Source organism: Stenella coeruleoalba (assembly GCF_951394435.1).
Source record: "Stenella coeruleoalba genome assembly, chromosome: 12".
Classification (NCBI taxonomy): Eukaryota; Metazoa; Chordata; class Mammalia; order Artiodactyla; family Delphinidae; genus Stenella; species Stenella coeruleoalba.
Window position 1 is genome coordinate 62,803,931 of NC_137158.1, and position 23,286 is coordinate 62,827,216.

The following is a 23,286-nucleotide window of genomic DNA, read 5'->3' on the forward strand; positions in this document are numbered from 1 at the left end:
GTGACCTGAATAATTCAAAAGAAGGCAAGGAGAAGAAGGAACATAAAACACTTAGGTCGGGGCTTCCCTGGTGGCGCAGTGGTTGAGAGTCCGCCTGCCGATGCAGGGGACACGGGTTCAAGCCCTGGTCTGGGAAGATCCCACATGCCGCGGAGCAACTGGACCCATGAGCCACAACTACTGAACCTGCGCGTCTGGAGCCTGTGCTCTGCAACAAGAGAGGCCCGCGCACCGCGATGAAGAGTGGCCCCCGCTCGCCGCAACTAAAGAAAGCCCTCGCACAGAAACAAAGACCCAACACAGCCAAAAATAATAAATAAATAAATAAAAATTAAAAAAAAAAACACTTAGGTCATATGGAAAAACTAACAGTGAGGTGATAAATATAAGGACACAGAAAGGTCGCAAACAAGAGGATATTGGGGGAGGCACAAGAGCACTTCACATTTATTGGGCACCTGTCCCCAAGGAGTTCACAGCCTGGGGGCTGAGACCCCACATGTGCTGGAGTAGGAGAAGAAAAGAGGTGAAGTCAAAAAGGAAAGGAATACAGACATACTGTGGCCCAAACAAGGGAAGTACAAAGAAGGCACACACAGGGAGCCTAGGGGCTAGTAGAGGAATGAAGTACTGGCAAGCCCTGCCTAGACCTGGAGACCATGACCCAAGCACAGATTTGAAGGCTGTCCTTTCTCAACCAGGTTGGCACCACCTAGGGGTACACTGTGGATGATGCTGGAGAAATGAGGAAGGGAAAAAATGTACTATGCAAACTCAGACCATAAGTAGACTTTAAGGGAGAATGGTTACCAGAGATAAAGGACACTGCATAATGACTGCTATAGACTGAATGCCTATGACTCCCCAAAATTCATATGTTGAAATCCTAACCTTCAATGAAATAGTATTAAGAGGTTGGGCCTTCAGAAAGTGATTAGGTCATGAGGGTAGAGCCTTCATGAATGGGATTACTGCCCTTATAAAAGAGAACCCAGAGAGCTCTCTTGCCTCTTCCACATTGAATCTGCAGGCATCTTGATCTTGGATTTCACAGCCTCCAGAACCATGAATAATAAATGTTTATAGTTTAAGCCATTCAGTCATAGTATTTTGTTATAGCAGCCTGAATGAACTAAGACAATAATAAAAGTGTCAATTTGACAGCAAGATATAACAATCCTAAGCACGTATATATATTCAATAACATAGCTCCAAAATATATAAAGAAAAAAATGACAGAAATAAAAACAGAAATGCAAAATAATAGTGGGAATTTTAATACTCGTCTCAGTAGCCAATACAATAAGCAGACAAAAACAAAAAATCAGTAAGATGAGAACACAAAACTTGATGTGATATACACAGGACACCACCGCACCCAATAACATCAGAATCCATGTGCTTTTCAAGTGCACGTGGCATATTTACCAAATCGATCATAAGGTGGTCATAAAGAAAGCTGTGATAAATTCTAAAGATTGAAATCATTCACAATATGTTCTTTGACAACCATGGAAGATAAAAACCAAAAAAAAACGATAACTAGAAAATCACCTGCTGCCTGAAACTAAACAATATGCTTCTAAATAATGAATGACCAAAGAAATTTAAATAGAAATTAGGAAATATTTTTATGGAATGATAATGAATATAGAACATATCAAAAATTTGTGGGATGCAGATAAAGTAGTGCTTAGATGGTAACTTAATGTGTTAGATGCATACAAAGGAAGACTGAAATCTTAAAAAATCCACCTGTAAAGCTAGAAATCAACAGCAACTCAAACCCAAAGAAAGTAGAAAAAAGGAAATAATATAGATAGAAGAAATTACCAAAATCATACACAAATGTATAATAGAAATAAAAGCTAGAGGTTGGTCCTTTAAAAGTATTTATAAATTGAAAATCCTGAGACTAATGAAGAAATAGAGGGAATCTAATTACCAATATCAAGGGGTACCCTTTCAGATACTATAGACATACAAAATTTGAAAATCCATATTAAATGGACAAATTCCTCAAAAAATACAGTCTATCAAAGCTGACAGAAGAAATGGAAAATATGAAGAGTCTGGTATTTATGAAAGAAACTAAATCTGATTTAAAATTCTTTCCACAAAGAAAACCTTGGCCTAAGAGGCTTTATTAGTAAATTCTTCAAACATTTAAGGAAGACGTAACACCAATTTATACAAATACTTACAGAGAATTGAAAAGGGAAGTATTTCCCAATTCCTTTTGAGACCACCAAAACCCTGATATTAAAAACTCTGTGTATTTTAAGAAAGAGTAGTACAAACCAATCTCTCTCATGACTACAGTTACAAAAATCCTTAACACAGTATCAGCAAATCAAATCCAGTAATAGATTTTTAAAAAGAGAGCTAATACACCACAACAAAGTGGGTGCCCCCCACCTCTGCCAGAAACATAAAGATGGCTTAATAATCAAGTAACGATTAACCACATTAATAGAAAAAAGGGTGAAAATTAATATGATTATGTTGATAGATGCAGAAAAAGCACCTGATAGAATTCAGTATCTAGTCATAATAATAATAAACTATTAGCTAATTAGGAATAGCCAGTAATTAATCCAATAAGAGGTATTTACAAAAAAACCTACAGCAAACATCACAGTCAGTGGTGAAATAATGGAAGCTTTCCCCAAGGCTGAGAGCTAGAGAAGGATACTTGTTATTGTCACTTCTATTTAACACTGTAATCAAAGTCCTAGCCAGTGTTATCAAGGTAAGAATAAGGAGTAAGACATAAGAACTAAAAAGGAAGCAATAAAACTATCCTTATTAACAGAAAGACCTATTATAAAGCTATAGAACTAAGACATGGTGGTGGTGTTGGTGCAAACCATCTAAGGATAGAGACTAGTGAAAACTGACCCACTTACACAGTCATGTTATTTATGATAAAAGTGACACTGAAATGCAGAGGAAAAGCTCTCTTCAGTAAATGGTACTAGGTCAATTATATATTCATACGAGAAAAAAATGGGTCTGGACCACTACCACTATTAAAAATCAATACCAGATAAACCGGAAATCTAAATGTGAAAAGTGAAACAAAAAAACTTTTAGAAAATAATATGCAGAGAAACATCTTCACGACTTGGGAAAGATCTCTAAAATCACAGAAAGCACTTAACATCGAAGGGAAAAATGGATACACTGGGCTATATAAAATTTTTAAATTCCGTTTTTCAAAAGATACCAGTAGGAAAAAAAATGATAAAACCCAGAGTGGGAAGATATTTGCAATATATATATGTATTTATATCTGAGAAAAGACTGCTATCTAGTTATATAAAATATTCTTACAAATTAATTAGAAAAAGGCAGACAATTCCATTTCTTAAAAAAATACACAGAAGATGTGAACAAATTTACAATGAAGGAATCCAAGTAGTCAATTAACATGAATAAGATGCTCAACTTCACTAGTTACCATGGAAATCAAATCAAAGTCAACAGGGAATAATCACTAAACACTCCTAAGAATCACTAAAATTTTAAAACACTGACAATATAAATATTGGTGAAGATGTAGAGTAATGGAAGCTCTCAAATACTGCTAGTATCAATTGGTAACCCAAGTTTGGAAAGGGAGAAGTGCCTGTTAAAGTGAAAAATATACATACTCTATGGCATAGCAAGAATGCCAAGAATGTGCCCAAGGAAAATGTATACACGTGCTCACCAAAGATGTGAACAGAATGTTCATTATAGCTTTATTTATAATCGCTTAATACTAGAAACTCCTCAAATGTCCATCAACAGAATAGGTAATTAATTGTGGTATATTCACACAATGGGTATCTATACAGTACAAATACAGGACTGATGATGCATAAGCTCAAGTGCATGCAACAACAGTATAAATCTCACAAAAATAATTTTGAGCAAAAAAAGCCAGACACAAAGAGCACAGTATTTATTGTTCTATTTATATTAAAGCAGAAAAACCAGGAAAAATTGGCTATGTGTTCGATGAAAAGGCAGCGTTTACTCCTGTAGGATAATGAACAGGAAGGGAACTTGTGGGGGCTTCTGGGTGCTAATGACGCTCTAGCTCTTAATTTGGATGATGACTTTACAGACACGTTCAGTTTGTGAAAATTCACTAAGTAGTATACTTGTAACATGTACATTTTACTTTTTAAAAAATTAATTATGGAACCACAAAACACCATAAATTGCATCATCTAATGAATAAGTACCATAAAGTCTAAAATTGCCTATTTTAGTCCCAATTTTTGGCCAGTTAAATGGGAATTGAAAAGAAAAAAAAAAAAGAAATGTAACAAGCAGAAGAAAGGCAAGAATAAGTAAAGAAAAATAAGAAAAATGAAATGAGTAAAGAGGAAGGTAGAAAGCAAGAGGTAAAATGAAAAGTGGGCAGGAAGGAGAGAAGCTGAATTAGGAGAAATTGTGAAGATACCATGTTTGACAGAGGGATGCAGCTTTAACATCTGAAATGTTTATCGGTTGTTGACCATTTTATAGCTTTCAGTGCTGTAAGTCTTAATTATTTAGGGGCAATAACATAAAGAAGAAATCTTCTATGCCACAATAGCAACAACAAAGTCAATGTCATTCTAGAGGTGAATCAAGTCGTTAATTAGAGATGACTCAAGTAAGACTAACTCATCACAGAGGTCACAGTTAAAAATAAATGTTATAATCTGGACGAATTCAAGAATAAGTACCAAATATTCTATATTGGATTTTTTCAATTATATCCTTTGGAACTAGATTTTCTTTAGTTTTAAGGACTAACAGTCCTAGAATCAAGTTATTCTTACCAAGGCACACATTTTTCATTTAATTTGGGTAACAAACCTGTTTTAGCCTTCTTCTTTTTTTTCGGTTTGGATTTTGCGTCATCTTGCACATTGTCTTCTACATTTTGTTCCTTTGAGCTTATTTCATCATCTTGATGAGAATCTGAAGTAACTGCTCCAACTGGAGATTCCTTCTTTTGTTCACCTTCAACTGGATCATCAGAGATGATCAATGTACTGCAAATATAATCCAAGTTCAAGCCATTGGAAATGTACCATTATTATTATTACTGTGCAGCAAAGTAAACAGTGAATAGAGGCAAAGATAATCCTAAAATCAATATTATTTCCTGCTGGGAGATACATATATTTTCTTACACACAAAAATGGTTGGCTGCCAAACTAGGTATTATGAGTACTCAGTTACGCTTGGTGATACATTATATACCCCATGAGCCACATTAAACTCATCTCTAAACTCCAGGGAAAAGTGAAATTGTATTTTATGATTGATGGATCTTTTTTTTTTTTTTTTTTTTTTTGCGGTACGTGGGCCTCTCACTGTTGTGGCCTCTCCCTTTGTGGAGCACAGGTTCCGGACGCCCAGGCTCAGCGGCCATGGCACATGGGCCCAGCCGCTCAGCGGCCATGGCGCACAGGCCCAGCCGCTCCGCGGCATGTGGGATCTTTCCAGGCCGAGGCACGAACCTGTGTCCCCTGCATCAGCAGGCAGACTCTCAACCACTGCGCCACCAGGGAAGCCCGATGGATCTGTTTTACATAGGATTGTCAAATCATCCTCACTCTACTGCCAAGTAAATAAACAATGAACAAATTTCTAAATTACTTTATTTAAAAGCAAAAAAAGTGTTCTAATTTTGTTTGTTCTGTTTTCAAGAGGCTTCAGATAGTCAACTTTTGATTTCTATGTAAAAATTAATTTGTGTTTTCCAATGTTTGGTGTGTCACTACATTTTCAGAAGGCTATTATTAAAATTAAAATATGCATCACATGAACTACTAAATGGCAAGGGGTGGCAGCCTAGAAGCATACTGAGTTGTAAAGAGAAACCAGCCTATTAAAGTTTGTGATTTATCAAGTAAAAAAGAAATCTGCATTTAATAATCAAAAATTGACTTCCAATATATTTAGTCATATTTCAAAACAAAGAGGTTGAGAAATAAAGAGTAAAGAAATGTCTCAAACTAGTCATTCCAGAAAGCATGTTATTTTATCACATCATCAAATACTATTATTTAAAGAGAACAATTACCCTTTGTATGCTGTTGTCATGTAAAGCATGGTTTTATTTAAAACTCATGAACTGATCTTACTGAGTATGACTTACACTTCATAATAGATATGGTAGTTATGAGAAGAAATAGGATTTATGGTATACTGTAGTAAGCAGCCTTTAAGGTGGTCCCCAATGATCCCTGCCTCTTGATATTCATATCTTTGTGTAATCTCCTTCCTTGATTGTGGGCTGGACCTAGCGACTTACTTCTAATAGACAGAATATAGGAAAAGTAATTGGTGCTACTTCTAAGATTAGGTTCCAAAAAGACTGTGACTTTGGTCTTGCTTTTTCCCTCTCAGAGCCCTTGCTTGGGGGAAGCAAGTGGCCCTGCTGTGAGTAGCCCACATGAAAAGGTCCATGTGGCAAGGACCTGATGTCTCTGGTCAAAAGCCAGTCAGGACCTGAGACCTGCTAATGGCCATATGAGTGAGTTTAGCAGTGGATCATCCAAGTCTTCCAACAGCTGCATCATTTGGCAGATCTTCCCCAGCCAAGCCTTGAGATGACTGCAGCCCCAGCTGACATCCTGACTGTAGCCTGTGAGACCCTGAGTCAGAGGCACCCAGCTAAGCCATGTGCAGATTCCTGAGCCACAGAAACTGTGAGACAATATGTTTGTTGTTTTGAGCTGTTAAATTCTGGGGTAACTTTTTAATGCAGCAACCGATAACTAATTCATATACTAACGTGTCCCTGTTAGCAACTCTATTTGCCCTCTCTTTGCTACAACTGGTTGTCTAGCTTTTGATAAGAAGGGAATTATTTTTAGATGAGGACATTAAGGGAAACTGACACTGAATGCCAGAGAATAGTCAAATACAGACTGTTCCCACCTCAAGCTGTTTATCCAGATGTAGACTATGAAAAACAAATTTAATCAGAGTAGTTAAAAGATTTTTTTTGTCTTGTTTTCCCCAAGGAGAGACATATAAACATGAATATACTCACAGATGCTCACACTGTATATGTAAGCATATATGTATAAGCATTGTATATAAAAAAAGACTAAAGGAGGGCTCCCCTGGTGGCGCAGTGGTTGAGAGTCTGCCTGCCAACGCAGGGGACACGGGTTCGTGCCCCGGTCCGGGAAGATCCCACATGCCGCAGAGCGGCTAGGCCCGTGAGCCATGGCCGCTGGGCATGCGCGTCCGGAGCCTGTGCTCCGCAATGAGAGAGGCCACAACAGTGAGAGGCTTGCGTACCGCAAAAAAAAACAAAAAACAAAAAAAAAGACTAAAGGAATACAAAATTGCTAATAGTGATTATCTTTGTACGGTTGGATTACTTTTGTTTTCCTCTCTGTGTCTGTGTGTTCTACAATGAGTAAACGTTATTTGTAAACTAAGGGGAAAATGTTATTTTCATATATCCAAACAGGCATTTGTAGCTCAATAAAGGGGCTACTTAGGTTTCAATTATTTAATAAGCAGATGTGAATAATTAGGGTAAAGACTCTTAAGGCAAAACTGCCAAGGTTACTCAGCTTCTTACTGGTTCTGTGACTTAAACCCCTCAGTTTCCTCACCTGCAAAACAGGATGATAATATTATTCCTTATAGGGTTGTTATAAGGGAAAAAGCATGTATTCCTTGTAAAGCATTAAGCACACAGGAAGGGGCCACATAAAGGTTAGCCATTAGTATTGTACTGGCTATGTGTCCAAAAGGAGGACTAAACATTTTCTTTGTGAAAATGTAATAGGGAAGAACCTTTTGTATTCTATTACAAGTTAATCACTAAAGGGATGTTGCCTATAAGCTTAAATTATACATAATAGCCCATCTCTGGGAGCCCTGCTTCCCAGGTAACGAGCATTAAGCTAAAATACCTTTGTTTAGCTCACAGGAAACATCCTGACCAGGCCCACCTGTGAATGACTGCAGGGAGGAAGAAATCAACACATCCCCTCTGGAGGCTGATGGGAACCAGGAAGTGTTTGACTTTACTCCTTCCCCTTCTAGTATGAAAGGAGCCTGAATTCTAACTCAGGCAAGATGGTTCTTTGGGGGCATGATCCCACCATCTTCTCGGTTTGCCAGCTTTCCAAATAAAGCCGTCATTCCTTGCCCCAGCAACTCATCTCTCGATTATTGGCCTGTCATGTGGCGAGCAGTATGATCTTAGACTCAGTAACAAAACTACAGGTATCACTCAAAAGCTGAAAATAATAGTGTTTTTTTAAGAGGACATTTTATATTTATCAATGTAACATACCTTGTTTCAGATTTAGACAGGATTGGAACTTTCTTTTTTTTCTTTTTTCTTTTTTCACCGTTCAATTTGTCATCATACAATGAAGTGTCTGAAGGAAAGGAAGTCTCTGAGGGAAAGTAAGCCAACTGCTCCTTGAGTTTCTTTCGGATTTTCTTCTTAATCTCCTTTGCCATTTCTTCAGCTACCTGGAGCTGGTATACTTGCATCAGTTCTTCGTCATCTAAACTATTTTCTCCTTCCTCGGCCTTCTCACTTTTCTCACGAGTGACACCTGGCAGTGGCTTGGTCCGTGCTTTCTGGGGTGTTGCATCCGCCTTCTTCTCAGGAGTTTCCGGCTCCACTTCTTGTGTTGTCACCTGGAGTGCTGTTTTTATAACCTTTTTATTTGCCTTTTCTTGCTTGTCGTCCTCCACAGTAACATCATTATCTGGATCTTCAGTTGCTGGCTGCGGATCTCTTGGTTTGTTTTTAGTGACTCGCATGTTCTTCCCTGGGTTCTTAGTGTTAGCAGCACTTATATCATCACTTTTAGTTTCTCTGATTTTCTGAAGATTGCTTCTGACTGCATCAAGCTAGGAGAAGACGATACAATAACAAAGTTTCAGCTAAGCACAGTTTAGTTACGTGAAGATAAAAATAATGACAAGTGTTCCACAATGTGTAATACTGGGAGGATTATTTCACTTTTTACTTGAGCACTGTGACACCATTCTACGGCATCTGATGAGCGTTTTCCTAGTTATTCTCCCAGCGTTAGATTAGCAATCTTGAGAATAACTTCAGGTCAAATGAATTAACTAGTTAACAAAGGAAAAAGTACTTAATGACTTTTCAGAAGTGAGTTAAATGCTCAAATCTCAAATGCTAGTTTCCTCTTTGGCAGAATGATCCATACTCTAATCTAGATATTTGTGAAAATGCTAAAAGAGCCATGGTTAAACCATTTCATGTTTCCCAATAGAAAACACACACGCGTCATTTATCTTGCTTCATAATTACATTCAAAAACCAAAGGTTTATAGCTCTAGGATTACTCTGCAATTAGTCCAAATGTATCACTGAAAATGCTGCTAAGTATTAAATATTATCAAGTTAGATCAAATGACAGACTAAGCACGCACCTGTACCTCTTTCTACAAACAAAATTATTTAAAATGAGAGATATTTTTAATAGACAATCAGGCTAGAAATCAAAACCAAATGTTACTAGTAATGAAATAAACATTTTGAGAAATTCCCCAAGGATAAAAAAAACCAGGCAGGATTAGATCTAGTAAACTACCAGAGAAAACCACAGCACATAGGAAAAGACTTCTCCAGAGAAAAGGCTGGTTCTGGAGAAGCTGAATCAAGTAATTCAGGAAGAGGGACAAGCCTGACGATGACCAATTGAGGAGTTGGGAGGGACAGCTCTGTCTTCCTCCTCCGTTCGTGTTACATGGTGACTTTCACCCAGAGACCAAAGCAGCTGAATACAGATATGGCTTCCTGTTTTAGGTAGGTACAACCCTCACCAACAGCAGAAGCAGACTATGTTGAAAACAACCAACAGGCAGGAGAAAAATTTTCAAATACAAAGATGACTAACAACTAACAAACACGGAAGGAAAGCAGCACAATGAAGGAAAAGCCACCAAATCCAATAAAACAGAAAAATTAACAAGGAAGAAAAATAAATAGCATAAATAAAATAATTTAAAAGAAGTGGAATATAATGAAGAAATTCAAAAGTATGAGATTAAAAAAAAAAGTAGATGTTAGAATTAAAATTTCGAACGACAGAAATAAAAGCTTAAGAGATGTGTTCAAAAACAGAAAGGGCGGGCTTCCCTAGTGGCGCAGTGGTTGGGAATCCGCCTGCCGATGCAGGGAGGCACGGGTTTGTGCCCCGGGAGGGTCCCGCATGCCATGGAGCAGCTGGGCCCATGAGCCATGGCCGCTGGGCCTGAGCGTCCGGAGCCTGTGCTCCGCAGCCAGAGAGGCAACAGCGGTGAGAGGCGTGCGTGCCGCAAAAGGAAAAAACAAACAAACAAACAAATAAAAAAACAGAAAGGGCAAAACCGAAGTGCTATAAGATGGAAGCCAATACCAAAATGAAGAATTCTCCCAGAAATGGACGAGCTTACCAGTGAAGACTGAAGTTCAATTTTCGAAAATCCTCATGTTTGAAAGTGGTTAGAAAATATCTAATATATGTGAAAAGGTGGGAAAATGCTAGAAGAACTAGTAACCCATTATATATCCAATATTTTACCATCTCCAAGACTCTTCTGCTTACCTAAAATGTATTTCCAAATTCTATCTATTCTTCAAGGATAAATTCTGAATCCATATCCTCAAAAAAATCTTTCCTAATCAAATCTAATAAAAATATTTTCTCTCTTAAAAAAAAGTTTATTTTCACATGTTCTTTTTCTAGAAGCAATATATGCTTAACTTAAAACAGTAAGAAAACAAAACATTAAAAATAGTAAAAAAATTCAGAAATTACTTAGAAAAAGAAGACCCAAAGTTCAATTCTGGGTTCCCTCACACAAGGAAAGTCATTGCTAATCTCTTCAGAAACTTATTTTTGTTGTTTTTCTATGAACACAGTCATACCTAATAACCTTGAATTTCCATTATGTCAAAATGGGGCAAATGCAAATTTCTCTATTTTCTTGGAACCAGAAACGTAGTGGCAATCGATAAAAACTGTGAGGACACTCCAATAACTGGAAAAAGATAACCAAGAATTAGAAATAGAAAAACGAATTATGGTTTTGAAAACAAAACCCTGGGGAAGCTAAATAGATGAGGCTCAGTTTATTTATTTATTTACTCTCTTCCACTGATCTGTCAACCTTTGTACTAATAACATCATTTTAAATACAATTCCCAGAGCATCTGTGGTAGCATCCCAAAATTCCATTGCACTGAATTGATAGTTTCATTACTTTTTAAAGTCCTGTTTTTGTGGTTTGGATTTCCTTTGTCTTGCTAACAACTTCATGAGATAGTGTTTACATTTTCGAGTAGTTTATAAATTTTAAACTTTTGTTACTGATTTCTAGTTTTGTCATACTATAATTTAAAAAGGTCTACTTCATGGTATTTCATATTTCATGGATTATCACTGAATTCTAAAGTGTCCGAAATACGTTTGTTCATGTTCTATTATATCTTTGCCCATCCTTTTATCTTTACCGTCCGTGCCTCATTTAGGATTTTTGCTTTAGTTTGTTTTTTAAATCCACTTTTTGACACATAACAATAAATTATGTGAAGTACAGTAATATTCACCAGTTTTACGTGTATACTTAAATGAATTTTGGCAATGTATACAGCTGTGACACCACCACAATCATGATGTTAAACACCCATGACCCCACATGTTCTTTTACAAAGTAAACTCCTACCCCTCCATGTCCTGGCTCCGCTCAACCATTGATCTGTTTTCTATCACTGTAATTTTGACTTGCCTGGAATTTCATATAAATGGAATCATATAGTATATAGCTTTTTGCATCTAGTTTCCTTCACTCAGCCTAAAGCTTTGGGATTTATACATGTTGTTGAGATTATAGTAATTTATTCCCTTGCATTACTGAGCAGTATTCCATTGCGTGGAGAGACACTACATTTTATTTCTCCATATACCAATTAATGGACATTTGAGTTATTTCCAGTTTTGCATATTATATGTCTTCCTTTCTCTTGAGTGAATACCCACTAGTGGAACTAATATACTATATGGTCAGTACACAGTTAAGTTCTTTTTTTTTTTTTTTTTTTTTCAGTACGCGGGCCTCTCATTGTTGTGGCCTCTCCCGTTGCGGAGCACAGGCTCCGGATGCACAGGCCCAGCGGCCATAGCTCACGGGCCCAGCTGCTCTGCGGCATGTGGGATCCTCCCGGACCGGGGCACGAACCCATGTCCCCTGCATCGGCAGGCGGACTCTCAACCACTGCGCCACCAGGGAAGCCCCACAGTTAAGTTCTTAAACAACTCTCAAACTGCTTCCTAAAGTGGCTGTACCAGGTCACACTCCCAAATGTATGAGTTCTAGTTACTTAACACACTTGTCAGCAGTCCACATTGTTAATTTTCATCTTTTTGTGTTGTAACAGGTGTATAATGGTATCTCATTTTTTTAAATTGCATTTTCCTAAATACTAATGACCCTGAGAATCTTTACATGTGCTTATTTGCTATCTGTATCTCTTCTTTGCTTAAATGTTCAAATCTTTTGCGCATTTTTGTAAGGTTGTTTCACATCATTGAGTTCTGACAGTCCTTAAAATGTCCTAAATACACTTTATCAGACAGTGTGTTGCAAATACTTTCTCTCAATTTATAATTTACTTTTTCATTTTCTTGGCAATGTTTTGAATTTTCACAAAACCCAGTTTATCCCTTTTTTCTTTTATGGTTCATGCTTTTGTATCCTGAGAAATCTATTTATAACTCAAGGTTACCAAGGTTTTATCCTGTTTCTTCTACAAGTTATATAGTTTTAGCTCTTATGTTTTTTAGGTCGTTGATCCATTTCTATTTAATTTCTGAACATGATATAGTCAGTTTGTAATACTGTATATGTATATCTGATTGTCCCAGCACCATTTGTTGAAAAGATTGTCCTTTTCCTCATTTTGATGTACCTTGGCAATTTTGTCAACAATCAATTGACCATACACATTTGGGTCGATTTCTAGAGTCTCTTCTGATCTATGACTTACATATCCACCTTTATGAGAATACCAGGTTGTCTTGGTTACTAAAACTTTACAGAGAGTTTTGAATCAGATGACAAAATTCCTTTGACTTTGTTCTTCCTTTGCAAAATTGTTTTGGCTATTCTAGGTCTGTTGTTTAAATTTTCAAATAAATTTTATAATTATATTTTCAATTCTTAAAAGTCTGCTGGCATTTTGAATTGAATCAATAGATCAACTTTCAGAGAATGGATAATAATAATCTGTCAATAATTATTTGACAATAATGATTCTTTCAATCCATGAATATGGATATCTCTTTATTTATTTGGTTTTTACTTTCAGCAGTTGGGGGATTTTCAGTATACAGGTCTCACATATTTTTTGATAAATTCTTCCTTGACTGCTACATATTTTTGTTACTACTATAAATGATATTTTAAATTTTAATTAAGTTATTCATTACTGGTATAGAAATACAATTGGTTTATACTTGGACTTTATATTCTGCTAAACTCATTTAATAGTTCTAACAGCACTTTTTAGAGAGTTTGTCAACTGCAGATGAGATTCTTTTACTTCTTCACTTATGATCTTTATGCTCTTTTTAAAAAATTGCATTATTGCATTAGTCAGGGTCACCTGCACAATTATGAATATGCATGGTGATGTGCTCAAGCTTAGGGCAAAAGCTTTCAGTTTTTTACTTTTAAGTACAATTTTACCTGTAGGTTTTTGTAGATGCCCTTTATCAAGTTGAGGAAGCTTCCTTCTATTCTTTTTGTTTAAGAGTTATCAGAATGGGTGACGAATTTTGTCATCTTTTTATTGCATTTGTTGAGATGATCATATGGTTTTATTTAATCTTATGATATGGCAAATTACACCGACTACTTTTTTCAAATGTTGTGATATATTCCTGAGATAAACCCCACTGGTCACAGCATATTATCCTTTTTATATAATGTAAGACTGATTTCCTAACATTCTGTGGAAGATATTTGCTCTAGATTCAAAAGGGATACTGGTGTAGGTTTCCTGTAATGTCTTCATCTGGTTTTTGTTTTAGGGTACTTAATAATTGCCCCCAAAAAGAGTGGAGAAGTAGTCACTCTTTCTGCATAGTCTGAGTTTATATAGAATTATTATGATTTCTTAAATAATTTGGCAAAATTTATCAGTGAAGCCAGCTGAGAAAACTAGCCACCTGGTTTTCTTTGTGGGCAGGTTTTTAACCACAGACACATTTTTTTAAAAGATATACAATATTCAAGTTATCTGTCTCTTTTTGAGTGAGCTTTGGTAGTTTGTGTCCTTCAAGTAATTTATGCATTTCTTCTAAGCTGCTAAATTTATTGAAATGAAGTTATTTCATACTACTCCCTTATTACCATTTTAAGCTCTTTAACACATGTGCAGTGAACCCCTCTTATATTCCTAATATTGGTAATTTGTGCTCAGTTCCTTTTTTTTCTAATCAGTCTGGTTAAAGGTTGTGCAGAAAAGGGTTAACTCAGCAGCCCTGGTTGCTCAAATCATTCAGATCCCAAAACAGGCCTGTTTTCAGGACCAGCCCGTGGCCGGCTCCTGGGAACTGAGCTCTGAGCCCTTGGAATGTTGTGCTTGATAAAGGTGAATAAATACATAAATCAACTAAAGGATATTATTAACAGCTAGAGAATCTAGAATATTTTCCACCCTTTAAAATTAATTTAACACAAACATTTTCACAAGCTGTCATTCATAAAAGAAGTTATTGCCTCTATTAAATACCAGTTATTAGGATAAAATGAGATAGGAAAAAATAAAGGAATGAAATCAAGGTGATATAAAACTGACAATGATAATGAACAGAGCATGATTTAAATTTCCCCCTTTAAAAGGCAAAAATTCAGATGCATCTTCAAAATTAATAATAGCTGCAGTTTGAGTGTTTATTCTCTACTTAGCAATTTATATTTACAGTAAGTCCCCTACATAAGAACGAGTTCCATTCTGAGAGCGCGTCCAATTTGTCTCTTAAGTCCAACAAAGTTAGCCTAGGTACCCAACTAACACAATCGGCTATATACTGCTGCTTTTATGCTTACTTCTAGACATCCTGGGCTTGAAATAAAGATACTGTACTACTGTACCCTATACAGTACTGTAAAGTACACAAAAGCACAACCACTTGTAGAGGATGCACACACGTGACAATATATGCCATACACGTGAATTAACTAACGTGACTGGACATGAACGCACGTTTGCATCTTTGAAAGTTTGCAACTTGAAGGTTCGTATGTCAGGGACTTACTGTATTTGTTCTACCTATTACTGCTGAGTATCAAACCACTCCAGACTTAGTGGTATAAAATAATAAATCATTCATTATGCTCTGAACCCAATATATTCTCCTTATTCATCATTCCTCTCATCTTTAGTTCCTGATGCTTTGATTCCATAATCCATCACTTCATTCATCACTCACCATTATCATGTACTTTCCATCCATCACACCTGTCTGGAAAAACTCCAGGTACTATTCAAATTAAGTGACTTTCATCTCTATAACTATAACCAGGCTGTTGAATACTGCTGGAAGAACCACTTCAAAACTTGGCACTATTGTAAACATTTAGTCTACAAATTCAACTGAGGCCTCAAAGCTATGGACAATTCTTCTATGCTGCATAATCTGTTCATATGCACTCTTCTGTGGCTATTTCAAACTTCCTTCACTCACCTCTGATGTCCAGTACTGTCACTTATTGACTCACTTTCACAGATAAAAGCCATTAAAAGGGAAGCTGTGGGCTTCCCTGGTGGCGCAGTGGTTGAGAATCTGCCTGTTAATGCAGGAAACACGGGTTCGAGCCCTGGTCTGGGAAGATCCCACGTGCCGCAGAGCAACAGGGCCCGTGAGCCACAACTACTGAGCCTGAGCGTCTGGAGCCTGTGCTCCGCAACAAGAGAGGCCGCGATAGTGAGAGGCCCACGCACCGCGATGAGGAGCGGCCCCCGCTTGCCACAACTAGAGAAAGCCCTCGCACAGAAATGAAGACCCAACAGAGCCAAAAATTTAAAAATAAGTAAATAAATAATATTTTTTTTAAAAAAGGGAAGCTGCTTGGTAGCAACTTTCTGCTACCAAGTCTACAAATTTTCATGCACCCCAAATGACCTTTTTCTTTTCCTTCTCATTATAAAGAGGTGGGTTGAATTATGGTTTTCTCCAGATATATAAACCATAATTTGAAAAGATAAATGCATCCCAATGTTCATTGCAGCACTATTTACAATAGCCAGGACATGGAAGCAACCTAAATGTCCATCAACGGAGGAATGGATAAAGATGTGATACATATATACAATGGAATATTACTCAGCCATAAAAACGAATGAAATAATGCAATTTGCAGCAACATGGATAGACCTAGAGATTGTCACAGTGAGTGAAGTCAGACAGAGAAAGACAAATATCATGATATTGCTTATATGTGGAATGTAAAAAAAGGCTACAAATGAACGTATCTACAAAACAGAAATAGAATTACAGATGTAGAAAATAAACTTATGGTTACCAAGGGGTAAGGGGAGGGGGAAGGATAAATTGGAAGATTGGGACTGACATATACACACTACTATATATAAAATAGATAACTAATAAGGACCAACTGTATAGCACAGGGAACTATAATGGCCTATAGTAATGGCCTATATGGGAAAAGAATCTAAAAACAAGTGGATATATGTATATGTATAACAGATTCACTTTGCTGTACACCTGAAACTAACACAACATTGTAAATCAACTATACCCCAATAAAAATAAAAATAAATAAATAAAGAGGTGGGTCTTCTTGTGTTCTAGAAAACTTTCCTCTCCCGCATCATCAATTTCTCCATTATCTTCCAGCTATCAGCGTTTAAATACCTGAATGCAATCAATATCATCTTCACAATATCCCTTTTTACAGCCAAACTTCCTGAAAAGGTTGTCTATACTTGTTGTACTGCTTCACCTTTCTATGAACCTTATATTAAAACGCTTTGCTCTCTACCCTGCTAATAAACTTTCGAATACTTATTTGGTAAGCAAAAATACCATCTCTGGTTTCCAATCTGAATAGCTTTTAAAGTGTTTCTATATTTTATTAGTCAATGTTATTTTCTCTTGTAATTAGTTTTATTTTTCATGCCTTTTGCTCACTTAGAGATTTAGTATCTTACTATTTATGGCATTTATTTGTGGCATTTCTTTACATGTTAACAATAGGAATGGAACTTACTCATAAGGTTGCTCTGAAGATTGATAGGGTAATAACTATAAAACACTGAAAAGATCCAATTCCAGAATATAGATGTTCAATAAATGTTAACAATTATTATATATTATTGGCTATATAAAAGAGTATTAGATCTGTGGCTATTAAAAAAAATCACATATTTTCCTCAGTGAATTGGCTTTTAGTTGCATTTGTTTCTGACTCAAAAAAGTATTTTCTACATCAGATTTATTCATTCAACAAATATTTAGTAAGTCTTCTGTGTGCAGACAGGGAATATTCTCGTTACTTGGGATGTCTCTCATTCCTTTTAAGATCAGAGTATCTTTCTACACTGGAAAACTGAACCAGTCCATTTCTATTTTCTTATTTAGGTATTTGTCTACTAATTTAGATTTTTACATTTACTTTTTTAAGATGTCTGAAGTGTAATTTAATGTGAGATAAAATGAGACTGTAACTGACCTTTTCCCCCAGAAGCTAAAGCAACTCTATCAATACTAGTTCTTGTGTCATAGCGTCTTGAAACACCTGGCCTAAGAAACTTCTACATATTTAACTGGTTTCAAGGCTCAACCAGATATATATTTTTTAAATCCTTCATTTTGATTCATGTCTCTGGAAATGGTACTACACATTCAACTAATCCATCTTCAGTAGTTTTCTTGTTTTTTTCAGGGAGGGAACACTAGAGAAATTCTTTGCTAATTCACATGCTCGCTATTGCCCTCACAACTGACTGACAATTTAGGCAAGTAGATTCCTTGGAACACAATTTTCCCCTAAATATTGTAGAGATATTGCTCCATTGTCTTTGGCCTTAGTGTTTTTAGAGAGAAGTCTGAAATGCACTAGATGTTTCTTCTTCTGTTTAGATGTTCGCAAAATTTATCTTTTTTTATTACAGTTTTCAGATATAGTTCTCATCTCATAAAATTTATCTGAAATGCAAGATGTAGTCATCTCTTCCTAGATGTTTTTTTAACCTCAGGAATGTTTCCTCTTCGTGCTCTTTTTACTGTTTCTGCTCCGCTAGTGCTGTCTGGGAACACTTACTTGTAGGTCAAGTATTTCTATACGTCCTTGTTATTTCTTACAGCTTTCATTTTAGTTTCAGCCATTTCTTCTCATGAACAATGCTTCATATTTGTCTGACACATTACTAATTAAATTCTTCCATGGTGTCAATTCTATTACTTAGGCCTGAGATATAGTTTTAAGGAAGCAATGAAGAGAGAACGTGGAGCCTGTGGTTTTAAATCCTTATTCTACAATTCTTACACGATATTAAAAAATATGGCACAAAATTCGTATATGTAGGTTATCCCTGAACAGAAGGACTGCAGGTTGTTTTGATTTTACTCCAGTGTAAGAAAGTCTTTGAAATCTAATGAGTGAAAGTTAGCTCATCCATTCTGGTTATTTCTGCTTCACTGTCTTTGACTATTTTACAACTCAGTAGAGAAAGAGGGTTAACATGTAGAAAATTGATAGTAATACAGATGTTTCCTGTCCATAGCTATGTAAATGATTTCTATTAATACAATGCAACTGAATTTTGTCTGTTAGATAAATCTCTGTAAATTAAACCCATCTGAACTGGTTATAACATCTTACTGGTTCCCTCATTAATTAATGATTTAAATAAAATCTTTGTTATATGTTAAAAAAAATTATATATATATATATATATGTGTGTATATATATATATATATATAAAAATATATATAAAATAACTCCTACTTACTCTATTTCTGCCTATACAGCCCTGGCAAAGATGGTAAGTCGTTTTCTGTTCAGATGTTCATAAAATTTCTCATATGCAAAATAAGAGCTCTAATATCTATTTTCATGATTAACATAAAAATCAGAAATAATATTTGTAAAACTCTTATCAGAGTGCCTGATAGGCAGCTGAAAAACAGTAAAATGAACCTGCCATTATTACGAATTTTATGGCTTTCTCTTTGCCTAGTTTTCTTATTTCAGCTTGCTTCCTTTTCAGTGTCAGCCTGTTCTGCACATGGGAGTCCTTGTTCTTGTTCTGAAGAGATCCCATCACTTCATGCCTTATTAAAAGGGGTCCTATTGGGTTGTGGTTAAGAGAATGGATTCTGCAGTCAGACTGTCAGAGTTTGAATCCTGGTTCTACCACTAACTATGCCACTAACTTTGGGTAAGTTACTCAACCTCTCTGTGATCTAGTTTCCCCATCTATAAATGGATATAAAACTTCGTAATTTTATTGTTTGTATTGAAAATGAGTGAATATACATAAAATGTTTAGAAGAGTGCTTGAAAGATAGAGAGCACCGTTATCTAGTAAATAAAAGCAGGTATTCCTCCTCTGTTTGCTAAAGTAAATCATTTCAAAAATAGTTTGTTTTCTAGGAATAATCCTCTTCCGTTGAGCTGAAAAATCTCTTCCTAAATATTTTTTTTAAGAATACTTATCTCTGAATTAAGAGAGACCTTGAATGGCCTGGTGTGTGCCAAAAGAGGCTGAGTAGATTACATTTAATCACCTCCCACTTGTGTGTCCCCAACATCTAAACTGGACCTTGGATAAATTAACATATCTTCTGCCCATTTTCTAGTTATCCATTTAATTTAGCATTCCTGGCCTAAACTGCACCTTGTTCATGCACAAAAGGCCCAGTTCTGACAGTGAGAAAAGTATGAGTTTCTACTTTGACTGAGTCCATAAAAATATTCTGCAGACAGTTGTGTCCAGGGTTCTTTCTGCTTTTGCCAAATGTACACCACCTTACTCAAGGGGAGGGCATATCCCAGTAAGCAATGCTGCATCGTCCGTATGCCACTCTTCCCTACCATGCTGCACACTGGTACACCAGAAGTGGCATATTCTATTTTAGAGCAGCATCCACTATGGGAGACCTAATCTGATCCATTCTGTCAGCAGTTCTTCATTAGTATGCAGTAGTACTGGTATACTATGAACCCCTCACATGTGTGCAGCTGCATTCTAGCCAATGCTATAACTTTTTTTTTTTTTTTTGGCCTCACTTGAGAATATAACTATTACACTGATGGCTGCCAGACTATTAAAATGAACAGGTCTCATGACAAATACAGACTAGGGTAAAATATGCTACAAGTAAAATGTAGGATGCATATAACTCATAAAACTCCTGCCAAAGAAATGTATGTATTCTTTGTATCAATTACCAGGACATGCATGAAGTTATTTATTTGTGTGGAGATTATGGTCAAAGAGGTAAAAGGTGCAATGGAAATAGCGAGATAGGTTTGAAGAGTGAACAGTGCATTAACTGGGATACTATTACAGACTCTATAATACCTTGGGAATCAGGTTGTAGTTAATTGCTGATTTGTTTAGTATTGCTTTGAGTTCTGTATTTTCAATCCCTTCAAGGGTGCTACCAAAAATTCTATCATTTGAAAGTATACCTCAAGTAGAAAAGGATAAGTATTTCTTTAAGGTTCCACTGATTTCTCCTGGCTCTGCTGGGTAGAATCAGATGAATAAGTCTAAATAAAGATAAGCCATTAACTATCCAAAGTAAGATATTATTTCTTAAGTTCTTCACAATTCTGGGTTAAAAATCTTGGTTTTCTTCAAGAACGTGTAATACGTCTAGTTTTGCGTTTCCCTGTTATCCCTAATCACTTTAACCAGTTGGTCTGTTATTCTTGTAGGACAGCACTCAAGAACTCAATACTCAAAGAGCGAAGAGTGAGGCTGATTCTAATGCAAGCTTAGCTTTACCATGTTATTGACCACAACACAGATTTACTGTTTTTAATTTCCAAAGTTCCTTGGAGTTTTCATATGAAAGTCATAATTTTATGCAGATATACAAGACACCATTACCAAATGATCAGTTACTCACTGAGATTTTTTCTCCAGATTTGCCAATTTTTTTCTTCAGTTTTCTTCTTTCACGTATTAGATCATTGTGGGCCTTAAGCAATTCCTCAAAGCGAACTTTGGTCTTCACCTTTGCTTCACTCTCAACTACAAATGATAATGACTCATGTCATTTTCTATGCAACTCTATTATCACACATATTATGTTAAAAAATAAAACCCCCACAGCCTTGTAAATACCCGAATGAGTTAAAAGGATTAGTCCTTCTTTCTTAAAAACTTTTCTTTTGGCTTTGGTGACACCACACTCACCTATATCCATCTTACCTTTCGGGCTACTCCCTCTAAACGTTTCCTTTGCTAAGTTAACTCTTTACTTATGATGCACAGTAGCACCTACGACTGTTACGTGGCCTTAAACAAGTCACTTAACATCTCTAAACTTCATTTTCCTTATGTGTAAAATCGGAATAATCCTATGTCAAAGATCATTTTTTCATGAAAAATGACTAGTGCTTTCCTGGCCAACAATCAGCCTTCAACAAATATTAAAAGCTGAAAGTTGTTTTCCCCTTTAAAACATAAATCAGATCATGCTAGTACCTTGCTTAAGACCCTGTAAGTTTCCCAGTTCACTTAGGACAAAATAAAGCAAGTCCTTCACATGCCCTACATGGTTCTTACTTCCTGGTCTGTCTACCTCTACAGCTTCAATTAAAACAAATATCCCTATAGGGAGGATGGGAGGGAGGCTCAAGAGGGAGGGGATATGGGGACATATGTATGCATATGGCTGATTCACTTTGGTGTACAACAGAAACTAACACAGTATCATGAAGCAATTATATTCCAATAAAGATCTATTTAAAAAAAACAAAAAATAAACATCCCCTTAGATCCCTACATTCTAGCCAGACATCCTTGTTTTTAGCTCTTCTGCCAGAACAAGCAATCTCCCATGTGAAGCTGCTTCCACCTGGTGCAAACTTCCTCTAACTCCTCACAGCTGGCTGGTGTTAAGATACCTGTTTAGTAAGGTAGATAGCTAGTGGGAAGCAGCCGCATAGCACAGGGATATCAGCTCAGTGCTTTGTGACCGCCTGGAGGGGTGGGATAGGGAGGGTGGGAGGGAGGGAGACACAAGAGGGAAGAGATATGGGAACGTATGTATATGTATAACTGATTCATTTTGTTATAAAGCAGCAACTAACACACCATTGTAAAGCAATTATACCCCAATAAAGATGTTAAAAAAAAAAAAAAGGATACCTGTTTAAATGTTGCCTCTAAAGCGGAACATTTCCTGACAACCTCATCTAAATTTCTGTTTCTCACAAGACAGACTGTTCTTTTCCTTCACAGCACTTAACCCAACTTGAATTTGTGTAATTATTTGTATATCTATATACATAAATATACTGTGTCTCTCCCATTATATGAGGTAGTTCATAACTACATCCCTAGCTACTATCATGGGGTCTAGCACAGAGTAAGTACTCAATAAACATGTTTCAAATAAATAAATGCTCAATGAATGAATGCCCAAGAGCAGGTATTGGCAAACTACTACCTGCAGGCCAGTCACCTGTTTTAATAAATAAAGTTTTATTGAAACACAGCCAGGCCCATTCTGTTAAGAACTGTTATGGCTGCTTTTGTGCCTCAATGGAAGAGCTGAGGAGTTGTAGCAGAGACCAAACCTAAAATATTTACTAGCTTGCCTTTTAGGAAAAAGTTTGCCACAGTCTACTCTAAAGTGAAAAATCCATTTTGACAATACAAAATAAAAACTAACCATATGTTGTTATCATTTACCTTGCCCAGCTGAGTCCCAAATTGCCAGCCAATGAATACATATTAACTTTAATCACCAACATTACATAGAAAGCTAAAAAACAAACTATGAAATATCTCTAAATGTAATTTTCGGTTGATGACATCTACTTCATTCCTTAATTGAAGAATCCCTTAAAATAATCCAAACTTTAAAATAAATAATATGTACTGCATAGATAAATTTCATAGAAATCTTACCAGTGGGCATATCTCAGCTTCATGGAGAGCATTGAGTTATAGTGTAAAGCACTGATTCAATAAGGATCCTATTAAAACAAAGAGGATTTATTTGTAATACGGAATTTCCAAATAAAAAT

General features: G+C 36.2%; 1 protein-coding gene across 8 annotated transcripts in view; it reads right to left on the minus strand.

Annotated features, from left to right (window-relative positions):
- AHI1 (Abelson helper integration site 1) overlaps nt 1–23,286 on the minus strand; it is a 247,157-nt gene that overhangs the window by 218,652 nt on the left and 5,219 nt on the right. For all 8 annotated transcript variants that reach the window (XR_013830781.1, XR_013830782.1, XR_013830783.1 and 5 more), the window contains exons 3-6: nt 23,168–23,235; nt 21,156–21,280; nt 8,315–8,886; nt 4,858–5,036 (exon numbers count right to left, since the gene is read on the minus strand). Coding sequence is in view for 2 of the 8 variants with exons in the window: in XM_079939317.1 (XP_079795443.1) it covers nt 4,858–5,036; nt 8,315–8,886; nt 21,156–21,280; nt 23,168–23,177 (886 nt within the window). In the remaining 6 variants the exon portion in view is untranslated. The remainder of the gene's footprint in view (nt 1–4,857; nt 5,037–8,314; nt 8,887–21,155; nt 21,281–23,167; nt 23,236–23,286) is intronic.